The sequence below is a fragment of the Capra hircus genome, chromosome 5 (genome assembly GCF_001704415.2).
Source record: "Capra hircus breed San Clemente chromosome 5, ASM170441v1, whole genome shotgun sequence".
Lineage (NCBI taxonomy): Eukaryota > Metazoa > Chordata > Mammalia > Artiodactyla > Bovidae > Capra > Capra hircus.
The window spans coordinates 107966319-107984659 of NC_030812.1; the positions used below are offsets into that span (position 1 = coordinate 107966319).

At 56.5% G+C, this 18341-nt stretch overlaps 1 protein-coding gene across 1 annotated transcript in view; it reads left to right on the plus strand.

Moving 5' to 3' along the window:
• Window positions 1–13056, plus strand: part of LOC102178253 (cat eye syndrome critical region protein 2) — a 117276-nt gene extending 104220 nt beyond the window's left edge. Inside the window, exons 9-18 of the mRNA XM_018048705.1 lie at window positions 272–401; window positions 683–720; window positions 807–898; window positions 1084–1210; window positions 1758–2047; window positions 2508–2636; window positions 2753–3581; window positions 6641–7991; window positions 9074–9185; window positions 9650–13056. Of these exons, the coding sequence (XP_017904194.1) occupies window positions 272–401; window positions 683–720; window positions 807–898; window positions 1084–1210; window positions 1758–2047; window positions 2508–2636; window positions 2753–3581; window positions 6641–7991; window positions 9074–9185; window positions 9650–9655 (3104 nt within the window). The 3' untranslated portion in view covers window positions 9656–13056. The remainder of the gene's footprint in view (window positions 1–271; window positions 402–682; window positions 721–806; window positions 899–1083; window positions 1211–1757; window positions 2048–2507; window positions 2637–2752; window positions 3582–6640; window positions 7992–9073; window positions 9186–9649) is intronic.

The following is an 18341-nucleotide window of genomic DNA, read 5'->3' on the forward strand; positions in this document are numbered from 1 at the left end:
TTGGACTGGGGTCTGGTCCTAAACAGGAGATACTCTCTTTGTGTGGGCAACATAGAAAGGGCTGGAGGTGGTCAGCAAGGGTGACTGTCTGTCGGCCCTCTGCTTTCCTTCTCTCTTGCTCATTCCCCTACCCACCAGGACCCCAGGACAGAAGTCCCTTAAAGCCTTCTCGCTCTAGCACTCCTGTCAGCACAGAGGTCGGCAGAGGGCGCAGCCGAGTGCGCGTCTCCCTTGTGGAGTCCTGACGTGCTTCTGCTCTGTGTCCTCACAGATCGAGCCAAGAGGCGACGGCTCAGGGAGGAACGAGCCTGGCTGCTGGCCCAGGGGAAGGCGCTGCCCCCCCAGCTGTCCCACCTGGACCCCCAGTCCCCACCTCGGGCCGAGAAGAGGACCAGAGACCCGTGAGTGCAGAGTGCCCCTAGCCCTCCTCAGCTGCGTGGTGTGGGATCGGGCCAGCTATCATTTTGCAGATGAGGGAGGGAGGGGATGAGTGTGCTGACCCTCACTCCCTCGTGTTTTTGGAGGTCGTCAGTGTTACAGACTTACCTTAGCAGAGGTTTACAGAGGTTTCCTGGGGACTGTTCCAAGTCTTGGTCTGGACAGTTGTGTGTCAGGTTGAATCCAGGGCTCTGGGCAGAGAAGGGGGTCTCAGTCACTGCTGCTTTCTCGCTCTGATTCACAGCTTTGAGCTGGATGATGACTTCACCGCCATGTACAAAGGTCAGTTGCCATGCTCCACTGCTGTGTCCCGCCGAGCGTGTCCCCAGGTGTGTGTGCTGACTCTTCTCTTCTCTTTGGCTCCTCAGTTCTGGACGTGGTGAAGGCTCATAAGGATTCCTGGCCCTTTTTGGAACCAGTGGACGAGTCGTATGCCCCTAACTACTACCAGATCATTAAGGTAGAGGAAGCCTTGTCAGCTGCACGACTGTGGCGCGTGCCTCTCTGCTGGTTGTGTGTTGTGCAGTCAGCTGGCACTCCTCAGGGCTGGGTGCTGGGTGCGTCCCAGGCTCTCAAACAGCTCCTAGTGTGGGGACTACAAAGCTCTGTTGCTCCAATGATAGTAACGAGTGTGGCCTGTTGTAGGTCCCCATGGATATTTCAAGCATGGAGAAGAAGCTGAATGGAGGTTCATACTGTACCAAGGAGGAGTTTGTGAACGACATGAAGACTATGTTCAGGAATTGTCGGAAGTACAATGGGGAGGGCAGTGGTGAGTGGAGGAGGGGTGCTGTGGTGCTAGCCTGCTGCAGCAGCAGAACCAAGGAAAACAGGCGTTTCCAGTCTCCAGGTTCAGCCCTTTCTCAGGACCCTGAAGAGAGGGTGTGTTGAAGCCATGGGCTGGGCGGGGCCGGGCTCTGTCCGTCCTCCACAGCCAGAGGCGTGGCGGCTGCTGGTCCCGGTTTCGTCCTGGGCCTGGTCATCCTGCGCCTTGCTCACTCACCGTCTTAGAGTCGCAGGGCAGACCTTGGATGACGCAGCCAGTGTCGCTGCAGGTGCCGAAGCTTGGAGGTTCAGTGACTGTACTTAATGTTTCTGCAGTTTGGCATTGAAGAATTAAATTTTTACCGGTTTGGGGTCCAGGGCCCACTGTGCCAGCCACACAGGCTGGACAGTTTCTTGGGCCAGAAATTGTGTCCCGTCTCGTGTCTGTAGCCTAGAAGGCAGGAGGCATGCAGACCGGCAGACCCGCAGTTGACTGGGGGGAGGTGGTCTGGGGGCCTGCCCGGGGCGGGGGCTCAGACCTCTTTCCCCCGCAGAGTACACCAAGATGTCGGACAACCTGGAAAGGTGCTTCCACCGGGCGATGCTGAAGCATTTTCCTGGGGAGGACGGGGACACAGACGAGGAGCCGTGGATGCGGGAGGAGGAGAGGCGGGAGAAGAGGCGGGGGCGGGGCGCGCGGGGCCACGTGTGCACCCGCTCCCGGGACTCGGAGGCGCCGGGCCGGAGGCAGCCGGCGGAGAACGGAGGGAAGGCGCTGCCCCTGGGCCGCCGCGCTGCTGCCTCTGGGGCTGGTCAGAGCAGCTCCGTGCAGCCCCCTGGCCAGGTGGGTGCCTCAAACAGCAGCTGCCTCTCTGGGCCCCTGTGTCTCGGTGGACCCGGCCAGCCTCTCTTCTCAAGCTAGCCAGTGAGGATCAGCTTCATCCCATGGTGGTGTCTCCTGATTAGGGGTTGGGGGAGTGTGAAGTTCTCCCCCCATCTTCATTTAGTCTTCATCTGTCTTAAATCCTTTTTGTTAATCATTTGAACTACATGTTCTCAGTGGGGCAAAAATTTGAATTAACATCTCGCTCCTTGTAATTCAAAGAATGGGGTACATCCAGTACATAAATGCACCTCTCCTGGGGAGCAGGTGGGGAGGGGCTCTGAGGGTGGGGGTGGAAGCCCCTGCTCCGCCCTCTGTAGGCCGGGGCAGTGGGGCTCCTTCATGAGCCAGAGCTTGGTCTTCAGGACGTGAAGGGTGTACTCTCTCCTCCTCCTCCCTGCCTCTGCCCCATGCCCTCCAGAGGCCAGCAGGACAGGGAGCGTTTTGTCCTCTCCGAGGGTCGGATCCTGCTGAAGTCAGTGTCTCCTCTGGAGCCCCAGGTCCGCCCGCCCGTGGGCCTGGCCTGCAGCCCCCGCCTCTGGCGGTACAGGTAAGCAGGCTGCTCAGCGCGTGCAGGTGCAAAGGTGTATTCCAGAAATATCGTCTCTCCCCTGGGTAAATTGAATAACCACGGGGTTAACACAGCTTCCCTTTTTCTGTTGCCAGCCTCCAGCTGGAATTAACCACCACCGAGGCCCTGGGTGTGGCCCCCCTGATGAGAAGCTGGCGTGCGGAGGGCTGGCCTCCCTTGCTGACATGGGCTCTCGACCTGGACCCTTGCCACTTGGTCAGATGAGCGGCCCCAGCCAGGATGGGCGCGTGTATCCCCCCACTCATTTCCAGCCAGGGCTCCTTCCTCCCAGGCACGGGGGTGCTCCAGCCCGACCCCCAGACTTCCCTGAGAGCCCAGAAGTCCCTCCCGGCCACATGTACCGACCCTACAAGTACCTGAGCCGAGTGCACTCTGCAGTCTGGAACGGGAGCCACGGTGCTGCAAACCCAGGACCCTTGGGGCCAGACGAGAAGCCCCCCGTGGGGCCAGGACCTTCTCACCAGCCCCGCCCTTTGGGTCACATGATGGATTCCCGAGTGATGAGACCTCCCCTCCCTCCAAACCAGTGGACAGAACAATCCGGCTTCCTACCTCACAGCGTTCCTCCTTCAGGGTACCTGCACCCCCCGTGTAAACCTGGCGCACAGCGGCTCCAGCCCCCTGCAGCCCCAGCACTGGGTTCTCTGTTTGGAGCTCCGGCCCCAGCCCTGCGAGGTGTGCAGGGTGGGGACTCCATGCTGGACAGCCCCGAGATGCTGGCCATGCAGCAGCTCTCCTCCCGTGGGTGCCCACCAGGCGTGCCTTACCACCCCCGCCAGCCTGCACCGCCCCGCCTGCCTGGCCCTTTCCCACCCATGGGCCTGGTGGCCCCCAAGCCTGCCTCAGGGGACCCTGGGAGGACACAGGACGGCAGTGACGTGCAGGAGCCTGAGAACGGCCAAGGTAATGTGTGCATGCGCCCTCCCCGCCTCCCCGCCCCCCCTCCCCCAACTCCGTCTGCCCTGGTTATTGGTGGCCCGTCTTTTTATGCAGACTAGGAAACAAAGTGCCAACTGGCCTCTGACCCCTTTCACTTGAATGTCTCTGGGTGAGCCCGCCGCAGTCCGCGGACGCGGCGACCATGCCGCCCAGCTGCAGTGCCTGCTGTGTCTCCGCTCGTGCGGAGCCTTCCCGTGCTCACTCACTTTACTCTCAGAATAAGCTTTGAGGGAACTTTGACTAGTATTCTTGTTTGTATGGATGGAAGCTCCAGGGCACAAAGGTGGTTATTTGCCTTCATTCAGCTCTTAAGTGGGGAGACCGATTCGAGCCTGACACAATGGACCTGGCATCCGTGTGTGCAAGCTCTGCGTCACCCAGCCCCACTTAGAAAGTACTGTCCTGAAGTGACCCTCGGGGGACATGTTCTCAGGGCTTTACTCCTGGCCCAGTTCTCTGCATGCCCTTCTCATTGGGCCCACATCTGCGTGCATTGAGGCTGGGGAGCAGTAGTGAGATAGGCACGTCATCAAGAGGGTTCTAGAAATGCCGTTTACAGGAGTAATAAACTCAAGTGCAAGAGAAGGGTGGTGGGCCTCCTCTGTGTGACTCATGCCGGTTGAGGATGGACATCTAGCGTGTGTCCGTGTGGGAGCTGTGGCACCTGGGCGTCTACAGAGTGTGATGTGGTTCCTTGTCAGCTGGGTGGAGGGCCAGGAGCACACACTCCCTTCAAGTGACTTCTTGGAGGGGAGGCTGACTCTGAATGCCCCCTGCAGCACGATTTCCAGGCATGACTTCAGGTGTGACTGGAATTCAGAGTAAGAGGGAGTCTCAGGAGCAGTCTGTTTGCTCAGTTGCCATGCTGTTTGTGTTGTTTCGCTTGCACTTTGTTTTTCTGAATGAAGTGTAGCTGATCCACAGTGTCGTGCTGATTAGTGTCTGCTGTGCAGCAGAGTGACAGTCACACACATACACGTTCCTTTCCATTATGGTTTGTCGCAGGATATTGAATGTTACTTCTCTGTGCTGAAGTCAGACCTTGTTTATCCATTTTGTATGAAGTTTGTATCTGCCAACCCCGATCTCCCTGCCCATCGCTCTCCCACCCACTCTTTTTCTTGACAGTCCCAAGCGTGTTCTCTATGAGTCTGTCTCTGTTTCACAGTAACTTCATTTGTGTCATTTTAAATCCCACATATAAGTGATACCATACATTGATCTCTCTGTGATTTACTTCATTCAGTATGTAATCCCTAGGTCCATCCATACTGTTGCAAATACTTATTCTCTTTTATGACTGAGTAATGTTCCACAGTCTGTGCGCACCGTGTCTTTACGCGTTCCTCTGTTGATAGGCATCTAGGTTGCTTCCATGTCCTGGCTGTTGGAAACAGTGCTGCCCTGAACATCGGGGTGTGTGGACCTTTTTGAATTATGGTTTTCTACAAAGAGCTTCCCTTGTAGCTCAGTTGGTAAAGAATCTGCTTGCAGTGCAGGAGACCCGGGTTTGATCCCTGGGTCGGAAAGATCCCCTAGAGAAGGAATTGGCAACCCACTCCAGTATCCTTGCCTGGAAAATCTCATGGAGAGAGGAGCCTGGTGGGCTGCAGTCCATGGGGTCACAAAGAGTCAGGCACGACTGAGTGACTAACACTTTCTGCAGATACTCCCCAGGAGTGGGATTGTAGGATCATATGTTAACTCTGTGTTTAGTTTTTTAAGGAACCTCCACACTGTTCTGCATCGTGTCTGTACCAATTTATATTCCCACCAACAGGGAAGAGGGTTCCCTTTCTCCACACCCTCTCCACTGTTTATTTGTAGACTTTTTAGTGGCGTCCATTCTGACTGGTGTGAGTTGGTACCTCATTGTGGTTTAAATTTGCATTTGTCTAGTTCAGTGATGATGGCCTCGGCTCTCTGTGTGTCTTAATTGAAGAAATGTGTGTTTAGGTCTTCTGCCCATGCTTTGATTGGGTTTGCTTTTTGGTTGAGTTGTATGAGCTGCTTGCATATTTTGGAGATTAAGTCCCTGCTGGTCTCACCCTTCGCAGCTATATTCTCCCAGTCCGTAGACAGTCTTTCCATTTTGTTTATGGTTTCCTTTGTTGTACAAAAGCTTGCAAGTTTAATTAGGTCCCACTTTTTAATTTTTGCTTTAATTTCTACTGCCTTGGAAGACTGGCCTATGACAGTTTATGTCAGAGAATGTTTTGCCTATGTTTTCTTGCAGGAGTTTTATGGTGTCATGTCGTTAAGCCGTTTTGCGTGTATTTCTGTGTCTGTCGTGAGGCGTTGGCATGTTTTTTGTTGACTCAATAATGAAAAGTGCACGTTTTCATGATTCTTGTGCAGCTTATACCTGTGATCTTTAAAGCCAATGTTAGTTTTTCGGGAGCCAGCAGTCCTAGTTGATCTTAAAGGTCTGAATTCTTGACCTTGTCTGTAAGCTCTGACCAGAATCCTATTTTGATACCCTTGGGCAACAACTCTGCCCTCCCTGAGAGATCATAATACTAAGACGCATTTATGGACAAAAACAATGGCAAGGTAAAGAAGTCTGAGTCTGTAATTAAGCATTTGAATTCAGTAGGTCAGTGATTGTTTATTAAATTTCTGTAATTCCTCGAAGATGCCCTTTGAGTGTTATACACTGTCCATGTCTTATTTTCAGGAAGCCCGGGCACGGTGAGTGTTGTCATTCATTTAGCAAATATTCATCTAGTCCTGTTCGTACTCCCGTGGGTGGGTCCTGACTGCAGGATGCTGTCGGGATCCGGCCTTCCCAGCGTCCTCAGGCCTGGTTCCTCCTCCTCACTGTCAAGGCGATGCCTCCCCGCCAGCCTGCACATCAGCTAGTGCACCCTCTGCCTCCTTGGAGTTGGGCACACAGATCACAGCCCCTTGCTTGTCCAGCGGTGGGCGGGGTGGGGGCGGCGGCGTCATCTTGGCCACCTGTTCCTGTCGTGTGCTGGGGTTTCAGCTCACCAGGTGCGACTTTGTCTCTGCTTTCTTTGCAGCGGATCCCTTGCCCGGGCTCGAGGAGAGACCAGCGAGTGTCGGTGCTCCAGAGGGGGCGTTCCTCAAGCAGCTACCTCACCCTGCGCCCCCCCTGCAGGCCGACTTTGCCAGGCGGAGCTCACCCCAAGGAAGGGGCCCAGAGGGCCCGGAGCTCAGGCCGGAGTCCTCGGAACCTGGGGACGGCTGCCCAGCGAGCACGGTCAGGTCTGCCTGGCTCTCAGGGAGTGGCTTCGCCAGCCCCCCCGCCCAGGCATGCACCCTGGCAGACCTGGGGCCGCTGCCCGAGAACGGACTGCGGGTGGGAGCCTCCCCCTGTGGGTCTGAGGGCAAGAGCAGGGCGCCACCCGAGGCTGGGGCCCCTGCAGAGCCCGCATGCTCCCCTCTGTACACGCCTGCCTTGGAGTTCCCCAGCTCTGCCCCACGGTACCATGTAGGCCCAGGCCTGCAGCCTGTGGGTCCTGTGATGGGGGGCAAGCCTCCAGTCCCACACCCTCCCCCCTTTTCCCCTCGGGCTTTTCAGTCTCATGACCCTCATTCTGGAGTCTTCCCTCGGTACCGCCCCCACCAGGGCATGCGGTATCCCTACCAGCCACCACCACAGCCTTCCTACCACCACTACCCGCGGACTCCTTACTACTCGTGTCCACAGGGCTTTTCAGACTGGCCGAGACACCTCGCAGCCCCCGTAAGCCCGAGCGGGCCCCCACCAGCTCAGCCCACCCCTGCCAGGCCCCTCTTCCCCGACAAGAGCGCCGTGACCGGGCTGCAGGGCTGCGAGGCGCTAAGTGCTGCCTTAACGCCCCCCGCGCGGGTTGACGCGGTGGAGGCTCTGGGTGCTGCCTTAACTTCGCCCACGCGGGTGGACGCCGTTGCTGCCAAGATGGCCGAGGGGCAGAACCCCGGCCCCGAGGGCAAGCAGGATGAGTCTGTGGAGCAGCCAGAGAGCCCCAAAGAGTTCCTGGACTTGGATAACCACAACGCGGCTGCCAGGCGGCAGGGCTCCCTGTCGGCCAGCGAGTGTCTCTACAGCGCGCCCCCCGCCCCGCTCGGCCCAGGCATGGCCTTCGGTTCGCCCGCCTTTCCCCCACACGCAGTGATGCTGCACGCTGGGCCGCCTTACCCCCCACAGCGGCCGGCCGCGCATTTCCAGCCCAGGGCTTACGCCTCCCCCTCGGCTACTCACCCGCCTCACCGCCCAGTGGCGGCACAGCCCAATGGCCTGTCCCCCGAGTGCCCCCTCTACCGCTACCCTGAGGAGGGCCTGGGCCACTTCCAGGCCGTGATGATGGAGCAGATGGGTCCCGGAAGTGGGGCGAGGGCGTCCTTCCAGGAGATGTACAGACCGTCCGGGTAAGGCTGCAGCTGTGTGCCTTTTTTGTACGGGCAGAAGCAGAGTAGATGATAGTCTCCCAAAAAGAAGCGGGCTTGGGAATGAAAAACCGACTTGGGTGGTCTGGGGCCGGGAGGAGCGTGTGGGTTGTGTGCTCGGGGCTTACTGGGAAAGCACTGGCATCAGAACCCAGTTTTGTGTGTGGTCTTTTTTTCTTTGTGAAAGTGAATTGGCATTTCAGTGCTGTTGGGTTAGGTTTTGGATACCTAATGGCCAGAGTTCTGGGGCTGTGGGCAGACTTTGCCAGGGAGAGGGGGGGTAGATCTGGTTGGTAGTCACGGGTGGTATCCTAGTCTCACCCCTCACCATTCTATTCTCTACTGATATTGAATGAAAACTCAGTGTGTCCAGAGCCAGACCTGGCCACATACCACTCCCTGAAAATTCTAGTATTTGTGTCTTGAGGTCAAGGTTGGGAAGCCCCATCATAAAGCAGCATAGACCACCCTGAGAATCTGAGTGCCCCCCCGGGTCGTCCCAGCCCCCAGTGCCTGGCTTGAGGGCCTTCCCTCTGCGTGTGCTCACCCCTCTCTGAACGTCTGGCACGTCTCCTGTCTGTCCTTTGCCTTCTCTCCTGAGCCTTTGGTGTGTCTCTTAGCCAAGGGTATCCTCCCGGCGCAGCCCAGACTCTGGCCAGGAAAGTGGTGGTAGTGCTCTGATGGAGGCACTGTCTGATGTCTCCAGTTGTCCCCGAAGCTCTGATTTTTCCCCGTTCAGGATCCAGTCACAGTTCATGGCTCTACATTTGGGTGCTGTGCCTGCTCAGTAATTTACAACATTGGCTTTGCATTCTTTGTTTTTCAAAGACGGAGCGCCCCAGGCTCTGGCTTCTTCTCATTGTTTCCTCATATTTAAGAGTCAGAGTCAACACCTTTGTCAGGAGCACTGTGCAGGTGGCATCAGCCGTGTCTTTGCTGCCTCACGTGGCAGCCCCTGGGTCAGGGGGTCACTCACCCAGTTGGTCCAGGTGGGGCCGCGCACCTTTTCCTTCGTACTGAGGACATCACATGCATTCCTGAATGTTCCTTCCTCCTGTCTCTAGACTGCAGGGGCCCTCGGTCCAGTCCCGGCCCTCGTTCCCAAAGACGCCGGCTCCAGCAGCATCGCAGGAGGAGCTGCCCCCCCAGAAGCCCCCAACACTTCCACTCGATCAGGTCAGAATGGTGGACAGTGAGAGCTGTCTGTGTGGTTCCCAGCAGCTGTGGCCCCAGGGGCTGTCCCTGGAAAGGGGTTATGTCCTGTGGGCCCTGGGGCCAGAGGGCCTCGGGAGCAGCTTCCTCCCGCCCCGCCAGCCCCTTATTCCTGCTCCAGGCACCACCCCGGAGATGGGTTAGATTTCCTTCCCCAGACTGGCTACTGTGGTGCGACTCCTTGTTTGCCCCGTCTGGAAGAGTCGGGTTCCCCCACCCCCACCCAGTCTCCCTGGAGGCAGCAGTCCTTGGCCCCTGGACTGAGTCAGGGTCCAGGACTCAGAAACCACACCTGGCAGGACTGCCCAACGAAGCAAAATTGGGCCGCTTTCCTAGACGGGAAGTGTGTGTGTGGCTCCTAGGCTTTGTTGTTTTTAACAGTTAAAGCGCATCAGTTTCGCTGAAACTGTCTATTCTGCTTCTCTCAGAGCTAGTCCCAGGAGGAGACAAGCCCCAGGGAAACAGAGAGCTGCGAGTGGAGAACGGGGCCCGGCCCCACCCGCCTCTCCTGTCCCCAGCATCACGCCGTGTGTGGCCTGGAGCCTGGATGCCCCTCCTCATGACCCATGCGCTCGCCAAGTCCTGGGCGAAAGTAGGGAGCAGACGGGCTGGACTCTGGAGGTCCCTCCAGGCCAAGGGACGCTTGTTCAGGGAAGACCATCCTGACCTGGGGGCGGTGCTGGTCGTGGCAGCTGCACTCAGGTGGCCATCTGGGGACAGGACTGCTCGTGTGGGTGTGTTTGGGGCTGGGTCCAGTTTACAGAGTTTTCATGTTGCCTTTATGATGATTTCTGTCGGTGGTGAATGTATTGTACATACAGTGGGGAGGGCGGGTGGTGGGGATAGAGTCTGGCCGGCGGGCCCGCAGCCCTGCTGACCCCCTGTGTTTACAGCCCTTTCCCATTCACTCTTGGGGGGCTGCAGGAGGGGCCCACCTTGCCGCTGCTGTTCCTCTGACGGCTCTTCCCCTTGGGCAGCCTCCTTGCCTGGCGCCCCCCCCCCCTTGCCTGGCACCCAGGTCATGGTCTGAGATAGCAGTGCCCCTCCTGGCTGGCCAGCTGCCCACCAGATAGGTGTAAACCAGTATCAGGAGCATTTGCTCATTGGAAGGTGCGGCGACGCGCCCCGTCACAGCCCTGCCGGGACTGGGGTCTGGAAGGCGTCGCAAGCTCCCTGCACAGACCACAGTTTGTGGCAGTGACGACTCAGGTTTGTGTATGTTTAGTGTCAATAAAGAAGCTGCACAGGTTTTAATAGGAAAAATGTACCCTATAGATTTACAGCTTGAATGTAGGAGTCTTTCAGTATATATAGTTTTTATCCATTTTATGTGAATATAGTAACATAAGTCATGGTGATTTAAAGTAGCTGTCAAGAACAAGTTCTTGAAGTCACTTGTCTGTGATAGGAAACAGTTCTACAGTATTCGGTTACTTATTATGGTTTTAGAAGCAAGCGACACTGGATTCTCCCTGTTTAGCATTCTTTGAGTTTAGCTGAGATGCCACCAAAGTGAGGACTCCTGTCTTAAGCTTTTGAATATCCCACAAAAGCAAAGGAGGAAACAACTGAAGGGAGATACCTTGAAGTCACAGGTCTTTGTAAAAATAGCGTATTTCTAAGCATGCCTTTGAGATAGTAGAAAAGCTTGCAGGAGACATTGGTTGATTGATCTGCGCTTGTTCTTATAAGTTCAGCTTTGTGAGGGGCCAAGAGAACCTTCCATCCAGCCCCAGCGTCCTTGCTGAAGCTGGAGCAAACCCGCGCTTCCAGTAGTAGAGTCCCTGCGGAGACCAACGCCAGCTCCAGACGCCCAGATGCTGAGCTCGGGCAGGGGGAGCACTGGGGACGCAGGCGCCTTCCAGACATGTGCAGAAACACGATTTTTTTTTTTTAAACACGATTTTTTTTTTAAAAGACTTATTTAAACTTTAAATTTGGCATGCTTTGAAGTGGGGCAAGTTTGGGGGCTGTGTTCTCATTGGATTCTGGTTCTTGTTGGAGCCCAGTCACGGGCGTGATGTGGTTCAAGGTGGGGATGTCAGCATCAGCATTTGGGAAGGATGGGGAAGGGTCGTGGACAGATCCAGCTTTGCTCTCGAGCAGTGAGGGAACATGCTTGGCACACTCAGCCTCCGTGTGCATCTGTGCACCAGCTGCGGGGGGAGACCGTGGCCCCTGCCTTTGTTCCCAGCCTAGAGCCTGCTCTGGCCAGCGTGGAAACTGGCTTGGGTGCAAGGCCTCGGGCACCCTTGCCTCGAGCAGAACCAGGCTGGGGCAGGGCCAGGAGGACTATGGCAATCCTGCCCATTCCGTCTGCCCACCGTGCACAGCCCTCTGTTGTCTCAGCCCCCAGCCCGACCCCATCTCCCGCTGCCCTAGAGCCTCCCTTCGGGGTGAGTAGAGAGGCCAGGCACTGGGGAGCCCTGTTGGGAGTGTGGCTCCATGCTGCGTTGCCCCACAGGGCCACCCCCTGTTCAGGGCCCGTGCACTCTTCTGACCAGAACTAGCCTGGGGGAAGGTCCTGGGGTGGCCTTCCCCTGGGACCGCTGCCACCTGTCAGGGACCTGAAGGACTCCTGTCCACCGCTCACCTTAGAGTCATTATGTTAGAAACTCTCTTCCCCAGACCCAGGAGAGAGAGAAGATCCAGAGAGAAAGCAAGAGCCTTATGGAATGTTTCTGGCCTTGAGTTTTTCCTCTCCTGTAATAAGAGCTCTTGGCTAAAACTTACTAGGCTGAAGACACGTGCACTCCGAGTGACGACAGACGCGTGGGCTCCTGTTCAGAACCTTTTCTTGTCCCGCCTTCAAAGTGAGACTAGTGCTACCGTGTCCACCTGCCTCACTGGGGCCCTCGCGCCTGTCGTCAGCAGGGTGTCCTCCCTGGGCAGGGCCGGGTGGCTCTCAGAAGGCTGCCTTTCGTGTGGACTGAGAGCCCCCGGCCAGCCTGGCCCCCAGACCCCGAGAGCGTCCTTGTGACTTGGCACTGGTTCCTGCCATTTCCAGGAGTGGGCCGCGTGGGCTCAGGGTTTTCTCGCTTTTTGAAAGTTTCCGTCTCAGCCACACACACAGCTCTCAGGTCCCGGTTTGGATTCTCCCAGGATCCCTCAGCCAGCAGCCCCGAGGCAGGGGCCCTTGGAGAGTGGCTGTGGCCAGCAAGTCAGAGCCCAGGGGAAGGGCCAGGGTGCCCCCACGGAGAGCGGGGTGCCTGGGAGGCAGGCTGTTCAGCCTCCGCCCCTGGGTGCAGGTTCCCCTGCCAGGGGCTGAGCCCTCAACTGAGACTTGTTCCTCCTGTTCTGGGTCTGGAGTCTCCCTGGGGCGCTGGGCCTCCCCTGCTGTGTCCTCGTGTGGGGCAGGTGCGAGCCTGACCTCCAGCTGCTGCATCCTCCTGTGCTTCACGGGCCCTGGCCGAGCAGATGGTCAGCGGCGTCGGCCGCCTGGTCTCTCCCTCGCTGAGCCCTGGCGGCTGATATGGAAAAGCCTCTTAACCAGCTGTGTGTCCTGTGTGTCTGGAGAGGGTGGTGGGCCTGGGAGTGAGGCACTGAACGCTGCCCCCAGCTGGGCCCACACCCGCTCTCCTGCTGCAGATTCCTGTGTGTGATCCTGGCCAGTACTGGGAAGGGGAATGCTATTTATTTTTATATTGTGTATATTTTGTCTGGTCTGCTGATCCCCTGTTTCACTGAGAGCCACACTTACCTCAGTACTTAGTTCTATACTGTGTGTTGGATAATTTTTTAAAACAACTGTTTAAAAATCTTTCTGATCCTTGGAGGTCTGTAGATTTATTTCCATATGAATTGGTTATTTTGTATAAAGTACCTTCTTAAAAGAGCAGGGTGATGTGTGAGTTGTGTGTGTCCCGTGTCACTGTCGTCTTTTACCATCGAGGCAAAGTCCCCCCAGGACAGAGGTTGAGTGAGGCCCAGTGCCGCCGTCCAGAGAGGCGGCCCCCTCGGCCCCCTCAGTCACCGAGGGCCCCGTGTGGATTGTGGGGAGCGGGGGTGCTCCGTGGAGAACCGCTGGCTGGCAGGCTTCAGCAGCGTGGGGACTGCACACACTGCCTACCCAGGCGTGTGGGCCCCCAGGGACACCCTCACTGCCCAGGCCCGGGCATGAACCCCAACTTTCCGACACCTGCACTGGGGCCCGTAGGTAACATGCTGCTGGGGCTGGGAGGGCAGTGGGCAGCTCCGTGAATGGCAGTGTGCTCTGGGAAGGTTTTTGTTGTTGGGGGTAGGGGAGGAGAAATTGGCCATCTTCTTATCAGGTGGCTGTAAGCCGTTAAGACACTCAGGACTCCTGGCCTGCTTTATCCTTAAACCACAGGCCTCGCCAGTGATCTCTTGCTTCCTGGGCCGTGACCTTGTGGCCCGCGGGTGTGTGAGGTCACGTTGTCCCCCTTTGGTATGTCGTCACTGAGTTGGCTGATGCCGTTGTGAGACTGCAGTCCTGCCACGCTCACAGTGTCGTCAGTCCCCCACACTTTCCTGTAAAGTTCTACATCAGTCATTTTAAAAAAAGTTAACTTTAAAGTGGACGTCATGCATGAACCTCGATTTTGACATGAAGCCAGCCGGAGTGTCTGTCTCACTTGACTCTGAGTCTCCTTGGCCTGGGTTGGGGGAGCGGGGGGCAGGCGGCTGGGACCCTGGCCCCTTGGCTGTCCTGATGAGTGGGCCCATGTGGAATAGCACCACACCCGGAACACAGGTACAGTTTGGTTCTGACTTGGATTCCCAGCTGCAACTTCTCTTGCCGTGACATGAATCACTCACCAAAGGCCAGAATGTTCTGATAGTTTTAGCCAGAGCTTAGCTGACTCCCTCAGGGTATGTTTCCCAGGTCTGTCTCCTTGAGACCAAAACAGAGTGTCTTCCACTGGTCAGCTCTGGAGTCTGGCTCCGTGAAACGTGTTAGTTAATCCACCCCATTTTCAGAATTACTGTTTGACCTTTACACTTGTTAAGCCCCGGTTGTACCATCCCCAGCACCCTTGCTTGCTTCAGATTGGCATAAGAAACAAGAGCTGGTGGGGAGGAACCAGGGAAGAGACAGGAAGCCAGTCGTGAGTGAAGAGTGGGTTGGTCTCAGTTCTGGTGGAGCTTGCCATTTGATGTCTGGAAACATGAAAAGGTTCCCTCGTATTGAACAGTAATGGCTTTTGTCTCTAACCCTCTCCATCACTGGGAGGAAAGGTAGCTGAGTTTGATAAATGGGGAGCACCTCTAGGGCGAGATTCATCCAGGGCTGGGCCCTCAGAGGCGACCTTCACCCTGAACCCTTCTGGAGAGGCCTCTGGGAGGAATGCCTCTGGTCTGCGGGCTATGCCCTCCCCCAAACACTGGCCCCCAAAGTCTTTTTCCTGGCCATGTGGTTTTCCTTTGGGTTTTTTATTATTTAAGTATTTATGTATTTTGGGCTGTGCTGGGTCTTAGGTTGTACCAATTTTGTTCCCCTTCTGCAACCCAGGCTCACTGTTTGTTGCCATGGGTTATTTTAACCAAACTCTTAAGTGAGAGAGGGACTGTGAGAGAATAGCCAGGAAGGCAGCTGTGGTGTTCTGAGCCCGTCCCTTGGCGTTCACGGTGATGTGGGTACCACGCAGCTGCCTTCAAGAAGTCTCTCAGTTTGGAAAAGCACTGCCCGCTTCTCAGAGCTTGGGTCTGAAGCTTCTTCCAGACAGAGGGTGGCAGGATGACTGGTTTTTGAGAGCCCTGCAGTTGGTCCTTTGGAGCATATCCAAGGCTTGATTCAGCAGGAGGAAAGCACGTTGCATCCCAGCCCCAGGAACTGAGATGTCACTTCTCAGCATTTATGGAACGAAGGCCCTTCTGCGTACCTGGTAATCTCGCAGTCACACAGGACAGAAGGGAGGACGCGACTCCCCCACAGGCTTCGTAGTAAAGGGAGGTGAATGGGGCAAGAGGCTGGACGCCAGCAGCATGTGAGCAGAACTCATCACCCATCCGCCCGCCGTGGTGGGTCAGGAGAGGAGCCGGTGTGTGTGTGTGTGTGTGTGTACGTACCTTTGTGTGTGCCTGGTAACCTTGACTGGAGAGAAGCGTGTGGGTGCAGGCGCTGACCCTGATTGGGGCTACTCCCCGGGGGCCAGTCTCTGCTCCGTTCCTGGCTGGTTCCGTTCTGGCTCCCCTGAGCCTCGTTCTGGCTTGAATCCCTCCCCCAACCCCCAAGCCTGTGCCGCCGCCGCCCCCAGTGCTCACGGCCACTGGGCAAGTGGACCAGCGAGGCCAGGGTGAGCAAGGCGCCGCCTAGCCTTGCCGTCCTCCAGGGCCCCGCCCCCCAATCACACACGCCTGCCCCCACATGCATTCCTTCGTGGGTTTCCTGTCCACACCGGTTCTGCAGCTGCGTCTTGGCCAAGTCAGTGGGGACACACAGGTCGCCCCCTTAGCCCTGCCGTGCCTCCACTGACATTCTTTGCTGAGACACTCGGCCCATGGTGCACAGGGGTACAGCAGGTGAGGAGAGAGGCCGGCCATATGGCCGGGGCGGAATCCGAGGGGGAGAGGAGCCCAGGCAGGAGTGGCTGCTCCTCAGCCCTGACCCCGCAGGTGTTCCAACGAGCCCCTCCTCAGCTTCCCACCCTGACCCCAGCAGCCCCCGTAGCCACCCCTGCCCCCTCCCCCACGGCTGAGTCGTCTACCAGCCCCACAGGGAGGCCGGGGTCTTTTGTGAGGGAGCCAGCTCTGTGCTTGGGGGTTCAGCTGCCTCAGGGCAGCCTCCGGGCTCTCTGACCAGTCCCTACCACCTGAGCCACATGTAAAAGCTTTCAAAAAATATTTCAAACAATTTCATTTCAGGCTTAAGGTCAGAACGGAGTGTGACCTGTTTGCTTAAATCATAGCCTGCCTCTGATCCCATGCTGTTTGCTTAAACACACTGTTGACTTAAACCGTTATCTGCCTGTAACCCTGTTCTCCTTGCTATGTGTTTGGGGGATGAGAACCTCTGTCAACAGTAAGAACACGCACTTCCAACAAGGAAGGCGTCCATTGTGCAGAAAAGAAGCATCGTTGGAGCTTGCAATGATCTGCTGGGGCCACTCTTTACCTTGTGTGGGTCCCATTTCTGGGACTTTGGGAGACAGGCTCCTTGGAACCGAGTGGAACGTCCCTCTTTTAGGCAGAGGCAGACACTCGAGAAGGGGTAACAGGACGGGACTTTGGTAAATAAGCCAAAGTCTTGTTTGTGGAAACAGACAGACTGTGACTTAGGTTTTGTAGCCTGAGAAGCTGCAGTGCCAACAATCACACGGCACCCAGGGCACTGGGGACATTCTCCCATGGGTCTGGGAAGACGTTTCTCTCACATCCTGGTTGGCTATCATCAGGGAGGCCCCGGGCCGCTGCTCCGGCTGCCCACATGGTCCGTCTGCCCTCTTCTGGGAACTTGTGGGCCTTGGAATCAAAATGTCAGAAGAAACTGGGCACTGGGAGGAGGTCCTGGTGTCGGGAGAGCCTGTCTTCATTACTGCGCGGCCGGCATGTTGTGGGTATCTCCAAGGGCTTTGTTTTGGGGGAGAAAACCGCAATCGGCGGTTTTCTGAAAGGGTGACGTCGACTCATAAAAGGTGAGCCGAGTGCCAGGCACTGCTGTCCAGGTCTGGACAGGAAGCCTGGAGGAAAAGAGACTGGTCCCCGGGTGCCGGGAGTAAACCCCGGGGAAGCTGACAGTGACCTGGCTCTGGACAAAGATTCAAGAGGGGAGGGGTGGACAGGAGACGCTGGGTGTGGGAACAAGGTGACCTGAGGACTCAGAGGGTGTTAACACTTTCCCCTAGTGTCCCCAGCCAGCGACGCACACCAAGATGATTGTGCTGTGAGAAACGGACACGAGGCTGGACTGAGGGGCTGATGTGGCCGTGCTCTGAGTGTGAAGGCAAAGCCATGGGACCCACATAGCTGCCCCTTGGGATCTCACAATCGGGCTTAGTTTGGAGAACTGGTCACTTGTCATCACAAGGGTCCATACATGAGAGACAGAAGTAACTTATAGGACCTGCACCAGGGAGCCCGTGAGGAGTTCAGGCACAGGCCAAGTGGATCAATAAAAAGAAAGGGGGCTTCAGTAAAACAGAAGAGCTCCCCGACTCACCTGGACCCCAGTGTTCCAGAACCTCACTGGCTGGAGCTGGTCCCCACGGCTGCAGACGCCCCCTGTCCTCAACATTCCCTTCCAGGGGCGGCAGTGACCTGACCTTGTTCACTGTGGAGAAGGCCATCAAGTTGGCAGCCAGTGACTTCTTCCAGTAGCAGTTTCCGCAAGGCAGGTGCCTCGTGCTCTTTTTCTGTATGGTGGTGGAGTGAGTGGCCACCGTGCCTCAGTTCACGTGTCTGCACACACAAATGTGCATTTCGAAGTTCGAGACCAGCCATATGGAAAGGATATGTTCCATCGTCAACCAGCAGACACATTCTTGGTTTTATCGAGGGTGAGTGACACTTGGCCATTGTGTGCGTCCAAGGTGTTCAGCGCGATGACCTGACAACCACATACTGCAGCCCGATCACCACCGGTAACAGCCATTGAACATTTGGGATCTACTCTCTTAGCAGCGTTCTCACACAGAGCAGTGTTAACTGCAGTTGCCACACTGAGGACCACACCGCTAGCACACACTGACCTTGTAACTGCACACTGGGGCTCACCCAGTTCACTGAGTCTCCATCTCCTCCCTCTGCGGATCACATATCCCATCTTTTTTCTGTTTGCATTTTTTAATAGAGTCTACATATCGGGGAAATCGAGTATGTGTTTCTGTCCGACTTTTATTGTATCGTCATTCGCCTGTCCGTGGACACTTTGCTTCCACACCTTGGCTGCTGCTGTGGACACGGGTGCATTTCCACCAGCAGGGCACTAGGGTTCCCTCTCCACGTTCTGACTGATTCAGGGCCAGTGTGACAGATGGAAGGTGATCTTAGTGGTTTCCCTGATGCCTAAGCGCACTGAGCGTTTTCTCTTGTGTTCTTTGCCCGTTGCTGTCCGTGAATTCTTGTATTAGCCCCATATCAGGTGTGTGCTTGCAGCTGGCCCCCGCCCCGCCACATTAAGTAGGCGGCCTTTTCGTTTTGTGGATGCTTTCCATTGCTGTG